At 33.5% G+C, this 20074-nt stretch overlaps 1 protein-coding gene and 1 long non-coding RNA gene across 2 annotated transcripts; both read left to right on the top strand.

Annotated features, from left to right (window-relative positions):
* The first annotated feature begins 312 nt into the window (after positions 1-312).
* LOC107931337 (AT-hook motif nuclear-localized protein 16) lies at positions 313-1330 on the top strand. The gene has a single exon (XM_016863204.2). It carries the CDS (start codon positions 343-345, stop codon positions 1111-1113), a length of 771 nt encoding a protein of 256 aa, XP_016718693.1. The 5' UTR covers positions 313-342; the 3' UTR covers positions 1114-1330.
* Positions 1331-3734: 2404 nt separating this feature from the next.
* On the top strand, positions 3735-5056 carry LOC107931314 (uncharacterized). The gene is made up of 2 exons (XR_001693203.2): positions 3735-4311; positions 4620-5056. It is a non-coding gene; the product is annotated as an uncharacterized lncRNA (long non-coding RNA).
* Positions 5057-20074: the final 15018 nt, after the last annotated feature.

Below are 20074 nucleotides of genomic sequence, written 5' to 3'. Positions count from 1 at the left end.
GTACATTGTTCTCTCAAACTTGCTACACAGCCATGCATATAAGGCAACTGTATTCCATGTGAAACTCAAGGATGATTTATGGTTACCTCAATTACTTTGAGTAATATTAATTATTGCAGAAGCAAAAGTTTTGAAGTGGGTATTTGTTGGGAAAGGCAATTAACATGATTGAAGGATCGGTTTAGAGTTAGGCAGTTAAATTATAAGGTTGGTGTCACTTAACCATCTCCTAACCCTTCATTCTTTTCTACTTCTCACAATAAAATTATTGATTAAAACTCAGTATTTAAACTCACATGGGGTGCCTGAGTTTCTGCATCAGATTCTGAGGGGTGTGCATGAATGGGGCAAAGCACAGATTTGAGGGTTCCCATGGATCAAATCCAAAACCAAGAACAAGATAAGGTGAATCTTCATAAACAAGGCATTGATGATGCTATACTAATGGCTACTCCCAAGGGAGAGAACATTAGGCGACCTAGAGGAAGACCAGCAGGTTCCAAAAACAAACCCAAACCACCCATTATTGTCACTCGTGATAGTGCAAATGCATTACGAGCTCATGCAATGGAAGTAACTTCAGGTTGTGATGTGCATGAGAGTTTAGCTAGTTTTGCAAGGAGAAAACAACGTGGGATTTGTGTTCTTAGTGGGAGTGGGTTTGTAACCAATGTTACACTCAAACAACCAGCTTCATCTGGTGCAATTGTGACTTTACATGGTCGGTATGAGATTCTGTCATTGCTTGGTTCTATCCTTCCACCACCTGCACCACCTGGGATTACGGGGCTAACCATTTACCTTGCTGGGGCTCAAGGACAAGTCGTAGGTGGTGGTGTTGTTGGTGCACTTATTGCTTCTGGTCCTGTTCTTATCATGGCTGCATCTTTCATGAATGCTACTTTTGATCGTTTACCATTGGATGATGCTGATGAAGTTGCAACAACAGCAGCAGCAGCTATGCAGAACCAATATCATCACCAAAATGGTCGGCACCATCACTTGGACATGGCCGATTTGTATGGGATGATGCCACAGAACTTGATCACTAATGGGACCAACCCTCCTGAGATATATTCTTGGGCACCAGGACGAACCATGTCTAAAACCTAAGTCCACTAGCAAGCACTACGGACGATATTCTCATATCATGCATTTCCAAATATGGTTTATTTAGTGTTGTCTTTTTCTCATAGTAGTATGATGATCCTTATGGTATTCAGTGCCTTTTCATTTTATATGTATCCTTCATCTGCCTTAGCCAAGATAATCTTATTGTAGTGCAACTATGTGATTTAAATATATTGGATCTCCAACAATTATCTTCTAAGTATCAAAAGTTACTATGCATTTAAATAAGATTATATATTACCGCTCCACTTCTTAATTTCAACATTGAGTAAATTGATCTCTTAAAAAAATCAGAGTAATTTAATCCCTGTCAATTTCAAAAGTAAGCAATTAAGGACAATTAATCATGGGTAAATGTGTTAATTGTACATATTTTTTATTGGTATAATAACAAATTTAGCCCTCAAAATTTACACATCTTGGCAAATTGATAATGATTTAACAAGTCCAGCCTTTTTTAGAATCTAGCTAGACCAAATTGACAAAACATGTACACATTGAGAGCTAAATTTGTTTTCATACCAATAAAAATTATGTAAATTAACTGATGACATTAATGTAATGATTAATTGTTCTTAATTGTTCATTTTCAAAATTAACAGAGATTAAATTGTTCCGATTTTTTTAAGAGAGACCAATTTACTCAATTTCAAAAATAACAAAAAGATTGGAGGGGTGTTTTCAAATATGATTTATCTAGTGTTATTGCTTATTTACAATTTTTTTTCTCTCATAGTAGTATGATTATCCTTCATCAATTTCAGCCAAGATAATTTCATTAATCAGTGCAATTGTGTGATTATTTCTTTTTAAGTATCAAAAGTTGCTATGCATTTAAATAACTGTTAATTTGACGAAACATCTCCAAATTATTCCTTTTTAATTACATCCTTAAATTATCAATTTTATATCAATTAGGCCCTTTCAGTATTGAAATAATTAAATGACACCCTTCCATTATTAAAATAATTAAATGACACATAAAATCTTATGTGACATAATTTAAATTAAAAATTTTAATGAAAAGTAAAATGTTGCCGCATAAATTTTAAAATAAAAAAACTAAAAATAAAATACAACTGAAAAAAAAAAAGAAAAAGAAAAATAGTGGATGATAGTTTCCGTAAAAGCTCCAAAAACCTCAAAACCAAGATCTTTGTACGACATTCATTTTTTTTCATTTTAAGTTATGTTATATAAGATTTGATGTCTAAATTAACGATTTTAGTAACGGAAGAACCTTTTTGATATAACATCAACAATTTAAAGATGTAATTAAAATGTTTTAAAGTTTAAGAACTAATTTAAAATAAGAGTCATAGATCGGAGATACTTAGTCCAATTAACCCTTTAAATACCAATAAATTTGGACAGGTCTACACAGAAAAAAAATACGATTATATTTCGCTTTTCCCCCCTTAATCCCATATATAAACATAATACTATAACAAAATCACCAAATGTCTAACAGCTTGAAAGCCTTTCATCATTTATAACAATTGGAATTATACCAAGTTGTAGAAAAAAATATTATGGAGGTTTTTGTATTATGAGTTAGATTGCATTTTGTTTTATCTTCTCAAAAAATTGACAATTTAGTCTTTGCACGTGTCGAAGGTTAAAAATTTTTAAAATCAACTCAAACGATGGAATTTGAAAAAGGATAATCAATTGTTCAAGTCATGTAAAGAAATCGAGTCCCAATACGTTAGGGTATAATTCCTCATAATCCCCGAACTTTGAATATCACTTTATTTTATGTGAAAATCTTCATTTTGAGAAAGTAACATGCCACACCCAATACGTTAGGACACAACAAGTTAAGTTCCCAAAAATGATTTTTGTACTCATGCACTTTGAATAAAGAATATCCTTGGTTATTTAAGATTAACAAAGAAAATCAGAACCCAATACGTTAGGGCTCAATTTCCCTTGAAAACCCCAAACTTCGAATATTGCCTTTATTCAAAAAAAACCTTTGAATTAAGAAAATAACTTTGATGTATGGTTAAAGCCAAAATATATTTTCAAAAAGGGTATGTTAAGGTTAATGTACAATGTGAAACAAAACTTTAACGTAAAACATATATGAATATGTATTTACAATATATATACAAGTACAATATACAAGCAAATTCGAAAATATGAGTGAGCGCATACTTAACACATAAATATAAGTGTACATATAAAAAGGTAAGTTAAGAAATATATACAACAAACTTATAATAATTTCTAAAAATATGCATGTATATATGTAATGAAAATTGTAAAAATAAAATAAAAGTATGAAAATATGCAAATGTGTACATATTTACAAAGGCAAGAAAAATGAAATGTATAAGTATATATACATAGGCCAATCGTGAAAATTCGTATACGTATATATTCAAATACATATATATGTACAATATATAAATAAAATAATGGGATACATGAACTAACAAAAAAATATTTATAATAATTAAAAAATGAAAAGTGTATGTAAAAAAATATTTTTTAAAAAATGTATGTATATATATTTATATGTATAAAAAACTATGAAAACAAAGTAATAATACAACGTGCATACAATAGATATATATATTTAAAATATTAAAGTATATACATATTAACATGCATATGCGCATATGCGCATAATAATAAATAGTATTACAGTAGTAAATAAAATAAAACAAAATAATAGTATGGCGTAATTGTGATAAAAACTAAAAATGGGTTAAATTGAATTAAAAACAAAAAAATGGGGGAATTTAAAAGAAATTAAAAAAATAGGACCAACTTAATTGCGCAGGAAACAATAGAGGACCAAAAGGGGAATTAATCCCTCCCTCCTACATGCTGCGCAGCACTGGATTAAATCGTCACGCGGGTAAAATATTTGGGCCAAATTTTAAGGAGGAAAAAGAACTTGATTAAAACACGTCACAAAAGGGGGAGGGCTAACTGTGCAATTTCCCCATTTAGGTGGAGACGCGCGGACCCCCCCAAAGCTAAACGGCGCCGTTTCTTGTTTCTTCTTTAGGTTTTAACAACAAAAATTAGAAGTTAATTTTGTTTCCCCCTTCAACAAAGGAAACAGTTTCCTTAGGGTTTCTTCAACCCCCAAATGCCGCCGTTCAGCCTTATGCCAGAGCCCCAATCACGACGAAGCCGGCAACAACTAGGTGACTCCAACGAAAGGTCGGTTTTCCTTTTCTTTTTCTTTGTTATTTTATACGAAATAAAATGAAAAAAATAAAAGAAAATAAAAACATAAATAAATAAATAAACGGACACTGCGAAGTGAAACAAAGAAGAAATCACCTATGCAAAATCAAGTTTGATTTCTCTATTTTCTCTCTATTTCTTTGCATATATTTTCGACTGAATCCCCCCCTTTTTACAGATTTTTCAAGGCTTTAAATAGCCGAAAAATGGAAAAAAAAATGAACAAAATCCAAAAAGAATCTATTATGTTTTTGTTGGCATATTTGCGTTCGTTGCTGCAGGTACTGTGTGCGGGGAAGGCGCGAGATTCGCGGCGGCGAGGGGCGCGATGTGCGGGATCGACGGGCGCAACGCGAGGGAGCAGTTGCAGCACCAGCTGCTGCGACACTGAGGCAGGGGCTGTTAGGGTTTCTGAAATTTTGATGTTTTTTGGGCTAAGGTCTAAAAATTAGTTGTTGGGCCTGTTACTGGTTTGGGCCCGTTTATTGGTTTGTGCCTGGGCATTATTGGGTTTGTACAGCATGTTAGATCAAAGAACAAATTGATTCTTCTGTCAAAAAATCTCATCCATTTCTACTGTTAAAAACTGATCATTGTACGTGAAAATGAGGTACATGTGGCACACCATATGTAACTATCTGGTTATTCTATAAACCATGTTAGTTTTTAAAAATAGAAATGAATGAAGTTTTTAATAGAAAGGATCGGTTTGCTTTTTGATCTAATGTGTAAGGATTAATTTACCCATTTTTTTTAGTAACGAAGGCAAAATACAATCCAACTCCTAATACAAGAGCTTCCATGATACTTTACCTCAATTGACGCATTTATATCTAGTTGAATCAAAGCATATGTATATATACATTCATTAAAAAAATATCAAAATATAATAGAAATTAAAATTTTATTTCATAAACTTTTTTTTGGGTTAGTTTATTTCAAGTTCCACAAAATTTAAAGCTAAAAAGTTTTTAAATTTATTTATTTATTATTTTATTAATTCAAGTTTTTAAGGCTTATTTTGTTTTTCTCTATATTTCTTGGTAAAGCTCCAATGCTTTAAAAAACTACCAATTGTAACATAAGCTCCAATCATAGATTCCCATGAAGCAATGTTTCTTAACATCATTTTATTGATCAATCTCATCGAGACATCAATTTGTTCACATATGATTTTTTTTTATCACTAATCTTATTATAGGTTGTTATTATTTATGCTCTTTTTGATATAATGCTTAGAACTATCCATAGTCCCTCTCTAATCCTTAAATAAGAGGATAATGTGCTTAAGAGCACTCAAACCCACGTACTCCTGCACTGGCAACAATATCATGCCAATTGAACTAAGACTCAATCGACGCAAACTTTATGATCTTGAATTCAAGACTCACTCTTCCATGTTTCATTAAAGGATAAGTTACCCTCTCTAGTTATTTTAAGGGACATGTTTATTTTTAAATTTATTCGTATTCCGCTAATATTTTTAAGAATTTTGAACTTGCGACTTCACGTAGTTTGTTTAAATTAAATAAGTTTATTCATTAACATTAAATGAATATGTACTTCACCAATTAAAAATCTATTCATGAGTAATAAACGATCAAATCTGTCATCAAAAACCCTATTTCTCCGTCTCTAAAAACCTTAAACTCTATCATAATTAGTCATGACCCCAAAATTAATTAAGAGAAAATTTAAAAAAAAGTCGATCATAGCTCCAAACCTCAAATATCATATAACTAGATTATATTGCTTCTCGATTTTATAGTTTACTTGATTTTAGCCCAAAATGTAAAATCTGATTTAGCAGAAAACGACACTAAAAATATGATTTACCATAATGTTTACTAAAAATGTCACTGAAAGTTATAATTTTCGTGACGCTTTTGAAAAACTCGCGGAAGCGTCACTAAACACCAAATTTCCTGTAGTGCATCCAACACTTTGATCATATGAAATACTTGAAGTAGGTATCAAACAAACCCCAGATGATTGACCAAAAACCCAAATATGGAAATCATTGGTGAATTGTATTCCTCTTCCTTTGGTTTCTTTTTTGATGAGTGGTTAAATATACTATATATTTGACAAACCCCAGATGATTGACCAAAAACCCAAATATGGAAATCATTGGTGAATTGTATTCCTCTTCCTTTGGTTTCTTTTTTGATGAGTGGTTAAATATACTATATATTTGAGTTCGTTTCACACTTGATTTTATCTTGCGTTGAGAGTAAAATAATGATATATGTAGTGCTTTTATTATTTTTAAGATATTAGTTCTGTATGATATTTGTTGTTTAGTTCATTTTTTTTTGGTGTTTTTATGTTTAATCTGAAATAAACTAAGTTTTTTTTTTGTTTGTAGGTGGAAAAGAACAAATGAGCAAGGCTTTGGAATTCAATATAAGACGTCATGATAGAAGCTTGAGTACACCGCAATGTTGCCAACATTCAAGTAGACAAATTGTTACAAGTTAGTTAGGTCAATCATAACACAAGAAGAAATGAAGTTGGGATTTTGGGATTAAGTTTTGGGGGTCTAGTAAAATTTTCAAAAAATTTAGGAATTTAGCGAGGATTACAAAGAAAGAGGGTCTATTAAAATTTTTAAACTTTTTGTGAGATTAATGAAAATTTCAATAAATTTAAGAAACCTTAATTAAAATTTTCAAAAAAAATTAAAAAGTATAATGAGATTTTTCAAAAATCTAAGAGACCTAATTAATTTTTTTTTAATTTCAAGGAAAAATCAAAATTTTCAATTTTGGGGGGGCTTGTCCTCTTAGGCCACCATAATGGTCTGAATCTAAATGAAGTCGTGACATTGATAACTGCTCGTCATTCATATAATTTTTGCCTCTTTTTACTTAGTTTTAATTTGTTTCTTGAGTAAAATGTCATGCATTTAAAGTAATTTAGTGTGGTTTGCATCTTAGGCATACATTTTGCATCATTTGTATTTTCTTTAGTTTTTGTCATATTTTATTATTATTTTAGTTAATTAAGACTTAGTAAGTGTTTTATGACTTTTCCATAGGTTAAATTGAACTTGAAATGAAGGATCGAGAGTGTATGAATGCAAAATGAGGAAGTAAAATGGAATAACAAATGTCACACCCAAGCATTGTAGTGCCCTAGATCGAGACTTTAGCGTAGTTTGGCTCAATTTTTCTTATTTTTGACTCTTTTCGGCCCTTTGATGCTAAGTACGAGTTGTAACCTTAGAGAGGCCATGTAAACACCTATAAATATCATATTTTAGGTTAGTTTATCTATGCTATCACATCTAATTTTCTTTTATTTTTTAGTTTTAGACTTTCGTTAGTAATTTTCTTTTCTTTTTAACAGTGATTTCTTGGAGATTTTGTGTAATACCCTACACTCAACCCGAAAGAAAATCGGATATACAATGTCACATTGGTTCCCAAAGTAATCTCAAGATAACCGAAACAATTAAGAATCATGATTATTGAACATATTGAAATGATATTTATAAACATTCAAGCACATTTGGTTGTAATAAAACAAAAATATAGTTAAAAAGATCTTAAAAACAACATTTAAGGCTCAAAATTTCAAAAACATAGGTCAAGTACCGATACCTACATCTATGTATCGATACTCTGGACCAAAAATTCAAATTAGTAGTTACAGAGGCCTAGGTTCTGATACCCATACTTATGTTCTTATACCTCATATCTATGTTCCTATACCTTGGGTTTCCGATACATAGATCTATGTTCCAGTACATCATACCTAGGTTCCGATACTCATACTCATGTTCTTATACCTCATATCTATGTTTCTATACTTTGGGCCTGAGATTTCAAACCTCATCCCAAACCTAAAAAACTGCAAAAAAAGATTCTTTAAGTCACAAACTAAGACCTAAAACACCTTTAAAACCATGCCATATGTCCACCAAAACATTACCAACAAATTTAACATACTAAATCAAGTCTAAAATATATAATAAAAAAATGCTCCCAAACACACTAAATCAAGATTTGACCCCCTAAGTAAAAATTACCATTTAACAACAACTATTCAGCATGTAATTTAAGTTCAAAGTTCAACTATCAACCCAAGCACATGTCTGACATACCATATATGCCAAAATACTTTTAGTATAATACTCGAACCAACCATATATCAACATTAAACCAATCAACACCGTAAGATCCTATTACATTCCCAAAACAACTAACAAAAGGGAATGATACGGATGATACCAAGTGATATGGGTGAGTGTGGAAGACAGGATCGTAAAGTTTTTCCAAGTTGATTTTACTTAGAGCTCTAAATGTTCGGAAATAAACTTGGATTTTAACACAACTTGAAACGCAAACGAATCCAAGTCAAATAAAAAAATTGAAGAAAAAAATTGAAATAAATAACCAAGATAAATAAAATAGAATAATAAACCAAAACTTATAACAATAAAGAAGAAAATAAATAAGATAGATGGAAAAGATGAAACGTGGCGTGTAGAAGTCCTAATGAGTCTTGGAAACAAAAAGAATCCACAACCCCTTCAAGCAACTTTAATTTCCCCTCCAAGAAAGAAAACTTGGCAAGAAAAAAGTTTAAAGGCAACTCCCACAATTTGAAAAGATTGTTAAAACTCTTTTAAAAGAAAACTCAAGAAAAATTCTTGAATTGAAAACTCAAAGAGAATTTTATAAGCTCAAAAGAGAAGTTTGTTAAATAATGATGAATTGCTTTTTTTGTGTATAATGTAAAGACCATTATATAGGCTAGCTAAATAAATCCAAATAAAACTCTTAAGTATACTAGAACTCTAATTAACCTAAACAAGAAGTAGTTTTAAACTAAATTTTCTTGTTGACATAAAACTCCTAAATAACTTAAAATACTTAATAATTATAAAAAAAATTATAAAATAATAAGAGCTAATAAATACAATATTGGACTCATATATAATAAAAATTAACCCTAAAACCTGAACCCAATACGATTTAAACTCAAATTAAAAGCCCAAAACTCGTAATTCCCGTCATAATCTCGTCCAGAAATTCTACTCCCATAGGCTTCACTAAAATGATCATAACTTGAGCTCCTAAACTCAAAATTGAGTGATTCAAAGTGCATTTTGAAGCTAAGAGATAGATCTTCAAACAACATGCAAACATCTTAACCAAGAGATGCCTAGATCTAATCCAAAAAGTCGTTGCAAGTTTATTAATCTTTTCAGCTTGAAAATTGGCAATCTGGTTGAATTAACTTTAATAAAATTCACCCATTCTGTACATGTATCATTCCTCATTTCCTTGAAAAGATTCATCATCACATATTGGCTTTGGTCGAATCTTGGTCTAATTTGCTTGACCTTTGACCTTGTTGTTAGGCCTTGAGGTAGTGTAAGCCTATCACATCCATGGGCTTGAAATTGAGCCTTGGGACTCGTATTAGGGAAACTCATTACATTAATGGAGTTTTAGCAAACAAGTAGTCTAAGCAATGTAGATTGAACCCAAGCAACCTTTTGAAACTTCACGTACCTACGCATGGTAACAAACTACACATTGAGCCACAAAGCTCAGTGGTGCGTAATATTTCAGAATATGTCGTATATTAAACTATACATAAATAACCATGTAACCATTCATTAGATTAATAACCAACAAGATAAATATAATCAAAATACATCGTTTAGCATTTAACAACACACAACATCATTATCAAATACATCTTTAACCATAATGCTTCAACAATGTTAAGTCTAACAATATTTCTAAAACTTCAGATACATAATCCATAACATAATATATAACATCATTTACATAAATTTCATATTTTAACATATTATTATTTCCTTAGTTGAATTTATACTCATAAATGGGTACACGAATATCTAACCATTCCCCGACAAAATAGTGCATGACCCTTGTAACACCCTTTACCAGACCCAATCGCCGGGCCTGAATACCAAATGTCACAACTAAACAGTATTACTTAACAACATTTTTTAATTGACTTATTACAACTTTACAACTCCAGATTTAATCCATATTTACCCTATAACTTTATTCTAACATGTTTCAAAAATATAAACTTCAATAAACTTTCTATTATACAAATACTAAGGTTCTTACCATAATTTCGCTTTACTGAGCAGATATATATATTTACTATGACTTGGAACTTAAATTTGATATAATTACACTTATCCAAACCTTAGACGCAACCTCTAAGGGTACCCTTTTTTGTGCATGTTACTGCTAAAACGCCATCCGCATAGACTTGACGATGTTTGGCTTAGTCCCTCCACACAATCCCTGAGTCATCCCTTAATCTTTCAATCAAGAAAAAAAACTCATAAGTTTGAGTGAACTTAGTGAGAATATGTACAATAGTGTTCATAAATGACTCTTAAAGTCTCGGGTAATAAAGAATTATTGCATATTATTAAACTCCCTGTGTGACGTCAAAGGTTCTGCAATTTGACTGGCGTAAACGACGCCTATACATTCTTCTTGAACATATCGGTGGCGGATTTAGAAACATTCGTATGCTTTCTGACAATCCCTTTTTGAGACTATATTTTGTCAAGCTTCATTTCAACATATTATTTTACTTTGCTGGTTTGTCTCATTAAAGATAGCCACGCAAGCAGATGCACAAATTTCGGCTAACTTTGGCGGACTTGTAGGCGATTCGCCAAGAACGTGAATTCTCACCCTAATTCATTCATTCCGTGTCAAATCCAAAATCAACTTATTGTATTATCCAGACATCCACTTTCGTATAATTTAGCTTATGCATATACCATTTTTAGAGGAAAACCCATTTACTTACATCCTTATATGTGCCCTTCGAATAATAACGGATAGTTTAAGCACCACTTTTTCCTTGCGAAATTGTACTTATAAGATAGTTCCACTAGACTTTCCCTCTTCAAGAAGCCCGAGTAAATAATCCTAGCAAAAGATAGTCCCCAGCGGACTATCTCCTTATTAGATCGTATAAGGCAGACTTCCCAGTTTTAAGATAGTCCTTAGTGTTCATCCTCTTCATTCGTTAGTCCTTGATGGGCTTTACAGAACAGATAGTCCTTCGTGGATATTCCACATAAGGTAGTCCTTGGCAGACTTCCCTTTTCTAGTGACTTCTTTGCTAAGAACACTTAGAGATAGAGTCTAAAGAACCGCCTCGCTTTCTCATAACCAATGTTGGCTTGTTCGCTACCTTTGGCAGACTCTTAATGGTGGATATATAGTTACAAATATTTTGAAAGGAAAACCCCTTTTCCTACGTATATGATGGAAAAATCTCGGTTTGAAAATGATTTTATTGCACAGCGAAAAATTAAAATTTTGAAAATTGACCCGGTTTGTGATATTTAGAGCAAAAAATCTTAACTAAATTCGTACCTGTGTTTTTGGATTAAATGGATCCTTGATGTTTTCTAGCTTTAAACCAAATGATCTTCTTGTTGCGGAAGCGACGATAATATTAATAACAATATTATCAGAAATATTTAGATAATTATTATGCCAACAATTATACTAAGAAAATTCCCAGTTAAATTGGAGGGGTCACAATGGTCCCGCTTAAAACCCAACAACTAGACAGAACTCACTTAGATATTTATAGCAATAATAACTAAATAAATATAACCAACATAAAGCTATTAAATATAAGCAAACAAATAAGAAATAAAATACCAGAGATTTAACGAGGTTCGGCCAATTTAGCTTACGTCCTCGGACACTACCAAATCAATATTTCTTCTAGAAATATTACAAAGGAGAAGATTTTGGGATGATACAACCAAAGGGGGAGGGGTTCTATATATAACAAACCAAACCCCCTCCCTTTCTATCTTTTCCTAATGTGGGATATTGCCAATATTCAACAAATCTCCACCTTGGCGATATTCCACATCTTCGAACATCTTCTCATAACACTAACTTCAATAGTGTCTTCAAATTTGCAACCAATCGCCTTCTTCCCTTTTGGTAGTTGTGCCAGCTTCCACGTCTTGTTTTTCTCTAGAGATTGCATTTCCTCTTCCATTGCACCTAACCATCTATTATTCTCTAAACTCTGAATGGCTTCGGTGTAAGTGGATGGAATATTATCAACAACTGGAAGTGCATAAGCTACCATGTCAGTGAAACGAGCTGGTTTCTGAATTTCTCGTCTCTGCCTTCTGACTGCAATTGGCTCTGATTGCTGTTGAGGTTCTTGGGTAGAAACCTCTTCCTCATCTGACTCTGCATCTGCCAATGAAGAATCACTAGTGGTACCTTCTGCTGGAATTACCACACTCTGCTCAAACTCCACCTGCTGCGGAGTACACTCCACCTGCTGCGAAGTACTACTCACTCCTTCTGGATTTACCTTATTCAACATGGCAGATTCATGAAAGGTAACATCCCTACTGATTATCGTCTTCTTTGCCTCTAGACACCACAAACGATATCCCTTAACACCAGCATTGAAGCCCATGAATAGAGCCTTCTTTGCTCTTGGATCTAACTTTGATTCTTTCACATGATAATATGCAATAGAACCAAAAATGCGCAAGGTGTCATAATCAGTAGCAGGTTTTCCATACCATTTCTCCAAAGGAGTCTTGCCATTTATAGCAGATGATGGCAAATGATTGATGAGATGTTGAGCGTACATCACAGCCTCAGCCCAAAACTTTCTATCTAATCCAGCATTAGATAACATACATCGAACTTTCTCCACAAGCGTTCGATTCATACGCTCTGCCACCCCATTCTGTTGCGGTGTTCCACCTACGGTGAAGTGCCTTACTATGCCACAATCTTGGCATATCTTCAGGAAAGGATCGCTTTTATATTCTCCACCGTTGTCTGATCGGAGAACCTTAATCTTCCTTCCTGTCTGATTTTCAACTTTAGTTTTCCACTTAAGGAAAACTTCAAGCACCTCATCTTTGTTCTTCATAGGAAACACCCAAACTCGTCTGGAAAAATCATCAATAAAGGTGACAAAATAACGTCTTCCTCCAAGTGATGGAGTCTTGGACGGTCCCCATACATCAGAATGCACATAATCCAGAATACCTTTAGTATTGTGAATCCCAGTGCCAAATTTCACCCTTCGTTGTTTTCCCAGAACACAATGCTCGCAAAATTCAAGTTTGCAAGTCTTTGTACCTTTCAATAATCCTTGCTTGGCTAGAGTTTGCAAGGATTTTTCACCAGCATGGCCCAAACGCATATGCCACAGCTGTGTTGCCTCAGCGTCCTTCTTGGTACTCGAAATTGCTGCTGCTGTTGTCCCGACCACTGTACTACCTTGGTAGTAATACAGATTGTTCTTTCTTATGCCTTTCAACATCACCAATGCTCCTGAAGTTGCTTTAAGAACTCCATCTCGTATTGTCACAACTAGGCCTTTAGATTCTAACGACCCCAAAGAGATGAGATTCTTCTTCAACTTTGGGACATATCGTACATCCCGCAAAATTCTAGTAGATCCATCATGACTCCTCAGTTTAATTGAACCTATCCCGGCTATTTTACATGTGTTATCATTACCCATGTAAACAACCCCTTCATCTAGTTTTTGAAATTCAAAGAACCATTCCCAAATGGGACACATATGATAGGAACAACCAGAATCCATGATCCACTCATCTGCATGTAATGTTGAAGATGTCATACTAAGAGAAAAGTCTGACTCTGCTTCACTATTGCATTCTGCAACATTTGCATCTTGCGGAGTCTTCCCTTTTTTCTTCAATTTTGGACAATCTTTCTTCCAATGTCCTTTTTCTTTGCGAAAGGAACATTCATCTTTGGCAACAACTCGACCTTTGGACTTTCTTCTCTTCCCCTTAGACTGACTTTTCTGACGATCTCTTGTTACCAATGCTTCCACTGCTGCTTCACTTGAACCTTTCAACTTATCCTTTCGGCGTAGTTCATAGCTATACAATGCAGCAGTTACTTCATTGAAAGTTACTTCCGACTTTCCATGAAGTAAAGTAGTTTCAAGGTACTCAAACTCCTCTGGAAGCGATCCCAACAACATTAACGCCAAGTCTTCGTCTTCAAAAGTCACATCCAAATTCAACAAATCAGCCACCAGCTGATTAAAATTGGTAATGTGCTCGTTCATCGTGGTACCAGGAACATAATTGAAACGAAACAGTCTTTTCTTCATATGCAACTTATTTTGACTGTTCTTCTTCAAGAATTTCTCCTCCAATGCTTTCCACAATTTACTTGCAGAAGTCTCTTTACTGAATATATACTTCTGCTCTCTGGAAAGACATGATCGAATTGTACCACATGCCAATCGGTTGATGGTCTTCCATTCTTTATCATCAACCCCTTCTGGTTTTTCTTCCTCAATGGCAATATCTAGACCCTGTTGAAAGAGGGCATCTAGAAGCTCACTTTGCCACATGCCAAAATGACCTGTTCCATCAAAAATTTCCACTACAAATCTCGTATTTGCAGTTCCAATCCTCGGCAAAATGTACGAAGTGGAAGTTGTTGATATGGATGGTTTTTCTTCTGTCATTTTTGCCATAGCTTCTACTTAATAGCCACCAAATGCAGAATACCCACAAGCTTTAGGAAATGTTTCTGATGTGTAAGATCAGACTAAGCTGCAAACACAGAGCATACTACAAAACCTTGGCTCGGATACCAATTGTTGCGGAAGCGACGATAATATTAATAACAATATTATCAGAAATATTTAGATAATTATTATGCCAACAATTATACTAAGAAAATTCCCAGTTAAATTGGAGGGGTCACAATGGTCCCGCTTAAAACCCAACAACTAGACAGAACTCACTTAGATATTTATAGCAATAATAACTAAATAAATATAACCAACATAAAGCTATTAAATATAAGCAAACAAATAAGAAATAAAATACCAGAGATTTAACGAGGTTCGGCCAATTTAGCTTACGTCCTCGGACACTACCAAATCAATATTTCTTCTAGAAATATTACAAAGGAGAAGATTTTGGGATGATACAACCAAAGGGGGAGGGGTTCTATATATAACAAACCAAACCCCCTCCCTTTCTATCTTTTCCTAATGTGGGATATTGCCAATATTCAACACTTCTTTGCTATTCTTGTACCACGAACTACTTCGAGTGTGGGCTCGAACTAATTGAATTGAAACACAGAACTAGAAATTTTTTTCTCTTTTTAGGGTGAAGATAAAATTTCCCTCTTCTTTAATAAAAACCGATAGAACTGTTATTCTGGAAAAATATATATGCAACAATTGAGAATAAATTCTTCCTATTTTTCGGTAGAATAACAATCTCTCCAAGTTGTGTCAAAAGCTTTACCAATGCCATCTATTTATAGGAAGAGAAGGTAGAACCCTTGTTGAGTTGTAGTAGTTTATTTCAAATAGAAAAAGAACATCCTACTTATAGTAGGAGAGGGGTGGGCGACACACCCTATTATTCCTACTATGGTTTTCTCCCCTTTCATGTTACATAAGGGGTTTTTGACCTCCCTCACATTGGGTCCACTTACGAGTACTTCCTAGGCCTTTTCGACCCAGTACTTTGTAATGTAATCTAACTCGATTTAGTTTTTCTATTTTCGACAATAAACTTTAATATTTATATATATATAAAAATTTCATTCCTATTTACCCCTAACAAAATTTTAACGATTTTTTCATTGGTAAAATTTCGAGAAAATATGTTAAATATTTCACAATTTAACATTTTCACTATGATCAAATAATTTATTTTCATTTTTGGGCTTCAAAATAGTAAAAAGAAAACATAAACTTGTTCTTCTAATAAATTTTCAATTAATCCATATAGGATTGCAAATTCTCATTTCCATTTTTATTTCCATTTCTATTTTTGGAAACCTACAGTCATTTCCAAATGATTCCATTTCTCCATTTCGAAGAAAATCATAATCATTCCTAAATATTTCTCATTTCTCTTTTTTAATTCTTCTGTTCATTTCTTTTCAAACAAGCAATTCATTTTTGGTTTCAACGAGCTAGCGGAGGGACAGATTGAACATATGTAGTTGAGGCTCAAATGATTTATGATTAAGTTCTGACTTTTCTCCTATTAATTATAAACTCATTTAGTCACGAAGTTATTCCATTACAGTATTGTGACTGAACTCTCCCTAACAACATACCATTACAAAAACAACTTTTCAGTGCTCATCGAATGACCTTGGCATAAATGTGTTACCCTCATAGGATATCCTTGACCTCTTTGGGATAATATATGTTCTCCCAATATGATTCTATTTTATCTCATGGTAATCATTACATCTTCTTTCATGAAAATTCAATCACTATCAAATAGTGATCAAGTCATCCATCACAAAGATAGACGACCCGTGATCACGTTTACTTTTCATAAATCATGTAATGCCAATGAGAGGATATCATTCACCCATGTTTTGGGTTATGAAATTCACTATTTTGAATAATGCTACATACTACAGAAGTTGTACACCCAACGCACCAACTTTCGGTTCCTTATCTATTTGAACTTAAGTTTTTACGTACATCAAAGTGTACGAGTCATGCATACATAGTTCGTCATCCATTCAGGATTTAGGTATACCACACTATGAACGTCACAAGTGAATAATTCTATAAACGAATTCAGGATCTATTCTGCTTGGGTCCTGTCTGATGTACTGTAAGTCAAGTCAGTCACATCTATGTCTTTATCTTCTGAGAGTCATCTGTTTCGATACCCAAGATAAGACATCTCCCCAATTGGACTTGATAGACGACATATTAGTGTTTCAATTGGTTTGCTCATTAATTTCCAATTAGACAATGACATATTTAAGTTCGTCTACTAATACAAGTTATCTTTTCGTATTATGATCTGACTATGTAATATGGCTTAGTATTAGTTAAACATTAGGCAACCAATGAGCAACATTTTCTTCTATTTTGCTTTGCGTGCAAAAACTATATGAGGACAATTTATACAAAGTATATTAATTTAATTAATGAATTATTTTTTGAATCAATCTATTTAAAAAATTAAAAGTGCATATTGATGAAAATACTACACTTATGATACTAGATCCAACGGTCATGACCCTCTAAAATGGTGGCGAATCAGACTTCCATGAATATAGGCAAGGATTTCGGAGGATCTCGATTTGGGATACTTGGCAAGATTTCAGGCGAGAAAAATGGAAAGAGAATAAATCAATATTTGATTAATGTTGAAACTTCAGATGCTAAGAAGGGAAAGATCTTTCCAAATTCAACCTTTGCTAGCAGGAAAGGGAAATCAATTACTAATAAAATAACCCTAAAGGCAACTTCTAATAAGTCCAAAGTTAAGGACCTCATTATCTCTAATGGGCCCAAAAAAAAATGTAAAAATATTGAAGCCTTCAAGTAGGGTGGAATAGTTCTTAATGGGTCGAAGATTTACATCATCTAATAATGGTTCACCATTGCAACCAAATGAGCAGTTCTAGGCAAAAACCCTTGTTTGTTTTAAAGCTGTGAGAGTTAACACAAATCTGGATTCTTTGAAAATTCAAGCAGTCAAAATGGTGGACACCTCGAAGCAACAAACTCTATTGAAGGAAAATATTGATTCGAGAATGGAAGACTCTAGGTTTCGCGTTGGAGAGAACCATGGACAACGACCCTCACAATCGTAATTAATGATAATGGAGAAAATTGATACCAAAATACCATCAATGTCAATTTTTAGGGTAATGGAGAACATTATCCGCTCATTAGAATAGATTAGCAATCTTGATGAGAAGATGAATGGAATTATCGATCAGGCAGTGGTATTGGATGATGAGGCACTCAAGTTTGACGATACTGTCTAGTTGTAATTTGGTATGCAATTCATTTTCTTTTTGTTTTGCTTGGGACTAGGATTAGTGGAAGTAATGTTGATTCTATTATTGCTAAGCTAGGCTTTTCCAATTATTTTTGAGTAGAATCTACTAGCTTTCTAGGTGGAATTTGGATTTTATGGACTAATGAAATTAGTGTGGAGATTCTTGTGACACATCCTAAGTTTATTCACATGCGAGTAACGAGCAAGTGTTGACTATATACGTTTCTATGTACTACTATCTATACAAGTCCACGGTCGTTGCTACGCAAGCTGTTATGAAATTGTTTATAAGAACTCGCTAATGGTATCTCAGACCCTTGGATATGCTCTGGGGATTTTAATGTCATTTTTAATGCCTATAAGAGTAAAAGGGGGTCGAAGAATAGAAGCATAGTTTGCAAGCTCTTTTGATCCTTTTTATAAGATAATAGTTTGCAAGATATAGGGTTTCTGGGCCAATTTTTACTTGTAATAAGGGTGAACTTTTTCAAAACCTTGACAGAGTCATTTGTAATAAACAGTGGGTAAATTTTGCAATGAAGTACTTTGAACATCATTTGCAAAAACTCAAATTAAACTACAGGCCTCTCCTTATGGCCACATATTCGACTGCTTCATTTGTTGGTGACAGTCCCTTTCTGTTTTTAGCAAGTTGATTATCACACCCTGAGTTTAATGACTTGGTACAGGGTAATTGGAATGTGTCAACTGAAGTGGTTGCTAATACAAAAGGGTTCACAGATGCGATGCAGGAGTGGAATAAAAAGGTGTTCAGGAACATTTTTGCAAGGAAGAATGAGTTGATGACAAACTTACGAAAGGTGCAAAGGTCTCTTGAATTGCAAGGTAATTCAAGCCTACGTTCTTGTAAGATCGATTTAAAGACTGCTATTGAAGATATACTTAAGCAGGAAGAACTTCTATGGTTCCAAAAGTCTAAAAGTACATACCCTGCCAACGGTGACAAAAATACAAAATTTTTCCATTGTCGTACTTTAGCTTGAAGAAATGAAATAGAATTCAAGGCCTTAGGATTGAAGGAATGGGGTGGTGTTATGATGAAGACATGCTTAAACAACATGCTATCGACTTTTACCTGAATTTATACATGATTGACGTATCCCCTCCTATTGAAAATTTTTTCTATCGAGGAAGAATTCCAGCGTTGGATAATGATGATTTGGGGATTTTTAATGCTGAAGTCTCAATTGATGAAGTCCGAAAAGCATTCTACAGCATGGATCTTTTGAAAGCTCTAGGAGCAGATGGTCTTCATGCGAAATTTTACCAATCGTAGTGGAAGGTCGTAGGGAACAATGTATTTAATCTAGTTCAAAGTATTTTCAGAGGGGTCCGATTGAGCTGAGTCTCAATAAGACTTAATTGGTGTTGATTCCTAAAGTGGAAGGGGTAGAAAATTTAGCACAATATCATCCAATTAGCTTATATAATGTAATATACAAAGGCATTACTAAAACTTTAGTTAATCAACTTTGACTAGTAATGCAAAAATTGGTTGGACAGTATCAAGCTAGCTTCATAGTTGGGCGTAGCATATCAAACAATATTATTATTACCTAAGAAACAATTCACTCAATATGGGTCACGAAAAGCAAGAAGACTTGGATTACCATAAAAGTTGATTTAGAGAAAGCATACGATAGAGTGCGGTGGGATTTCTTTAAAGACTCATTAGAAGATGTTGGGTTCTCATCTTCTATTATTAATGTCATTATGCAGTGTATCACTATGGTTTCTATGAAAGTGCTCTAGAATGGGGTCACCACTGATGCTTTCTTTCCGACGAGAGGTTAAAGATAAGAAGATCCCCTATCCCCTTATCTTTTTGTACTGAGCATGGAGTGATTGGGACATTTTATT

The sequence above is a fragment of the Gossypium hirsutum genome, chromosome D09, assembly GCF_007990345.1.
Source record: "Gossypium hirsutum isolate 1008001.06 chromosome D09, Gossypium_hirsutum_v2.1, whole genome shotgun sequence".
Taxonomy (NCBI): Eukaryota; Viridiplantae; Streptophyta; class Magnoliopsida; order Malvales; family Malvaceae; genus Gossypium; species Gossypium hirsutum.
The sequence above is the reverse complement of the archived record's forward strand: the minus strand, read 5'-3'. Positions and strand labels throughout refer to the sequence as shown.

What these genes read in the sequence shown, in the direction of transcription:
- LOC107931337 (XM_016863204.2), top strand. Translation starts at nt 343, where the DNA reads ATGGGGCAAAGCACAGATTTGAGGGTTCCCATGGATCAAATCCAAAAC.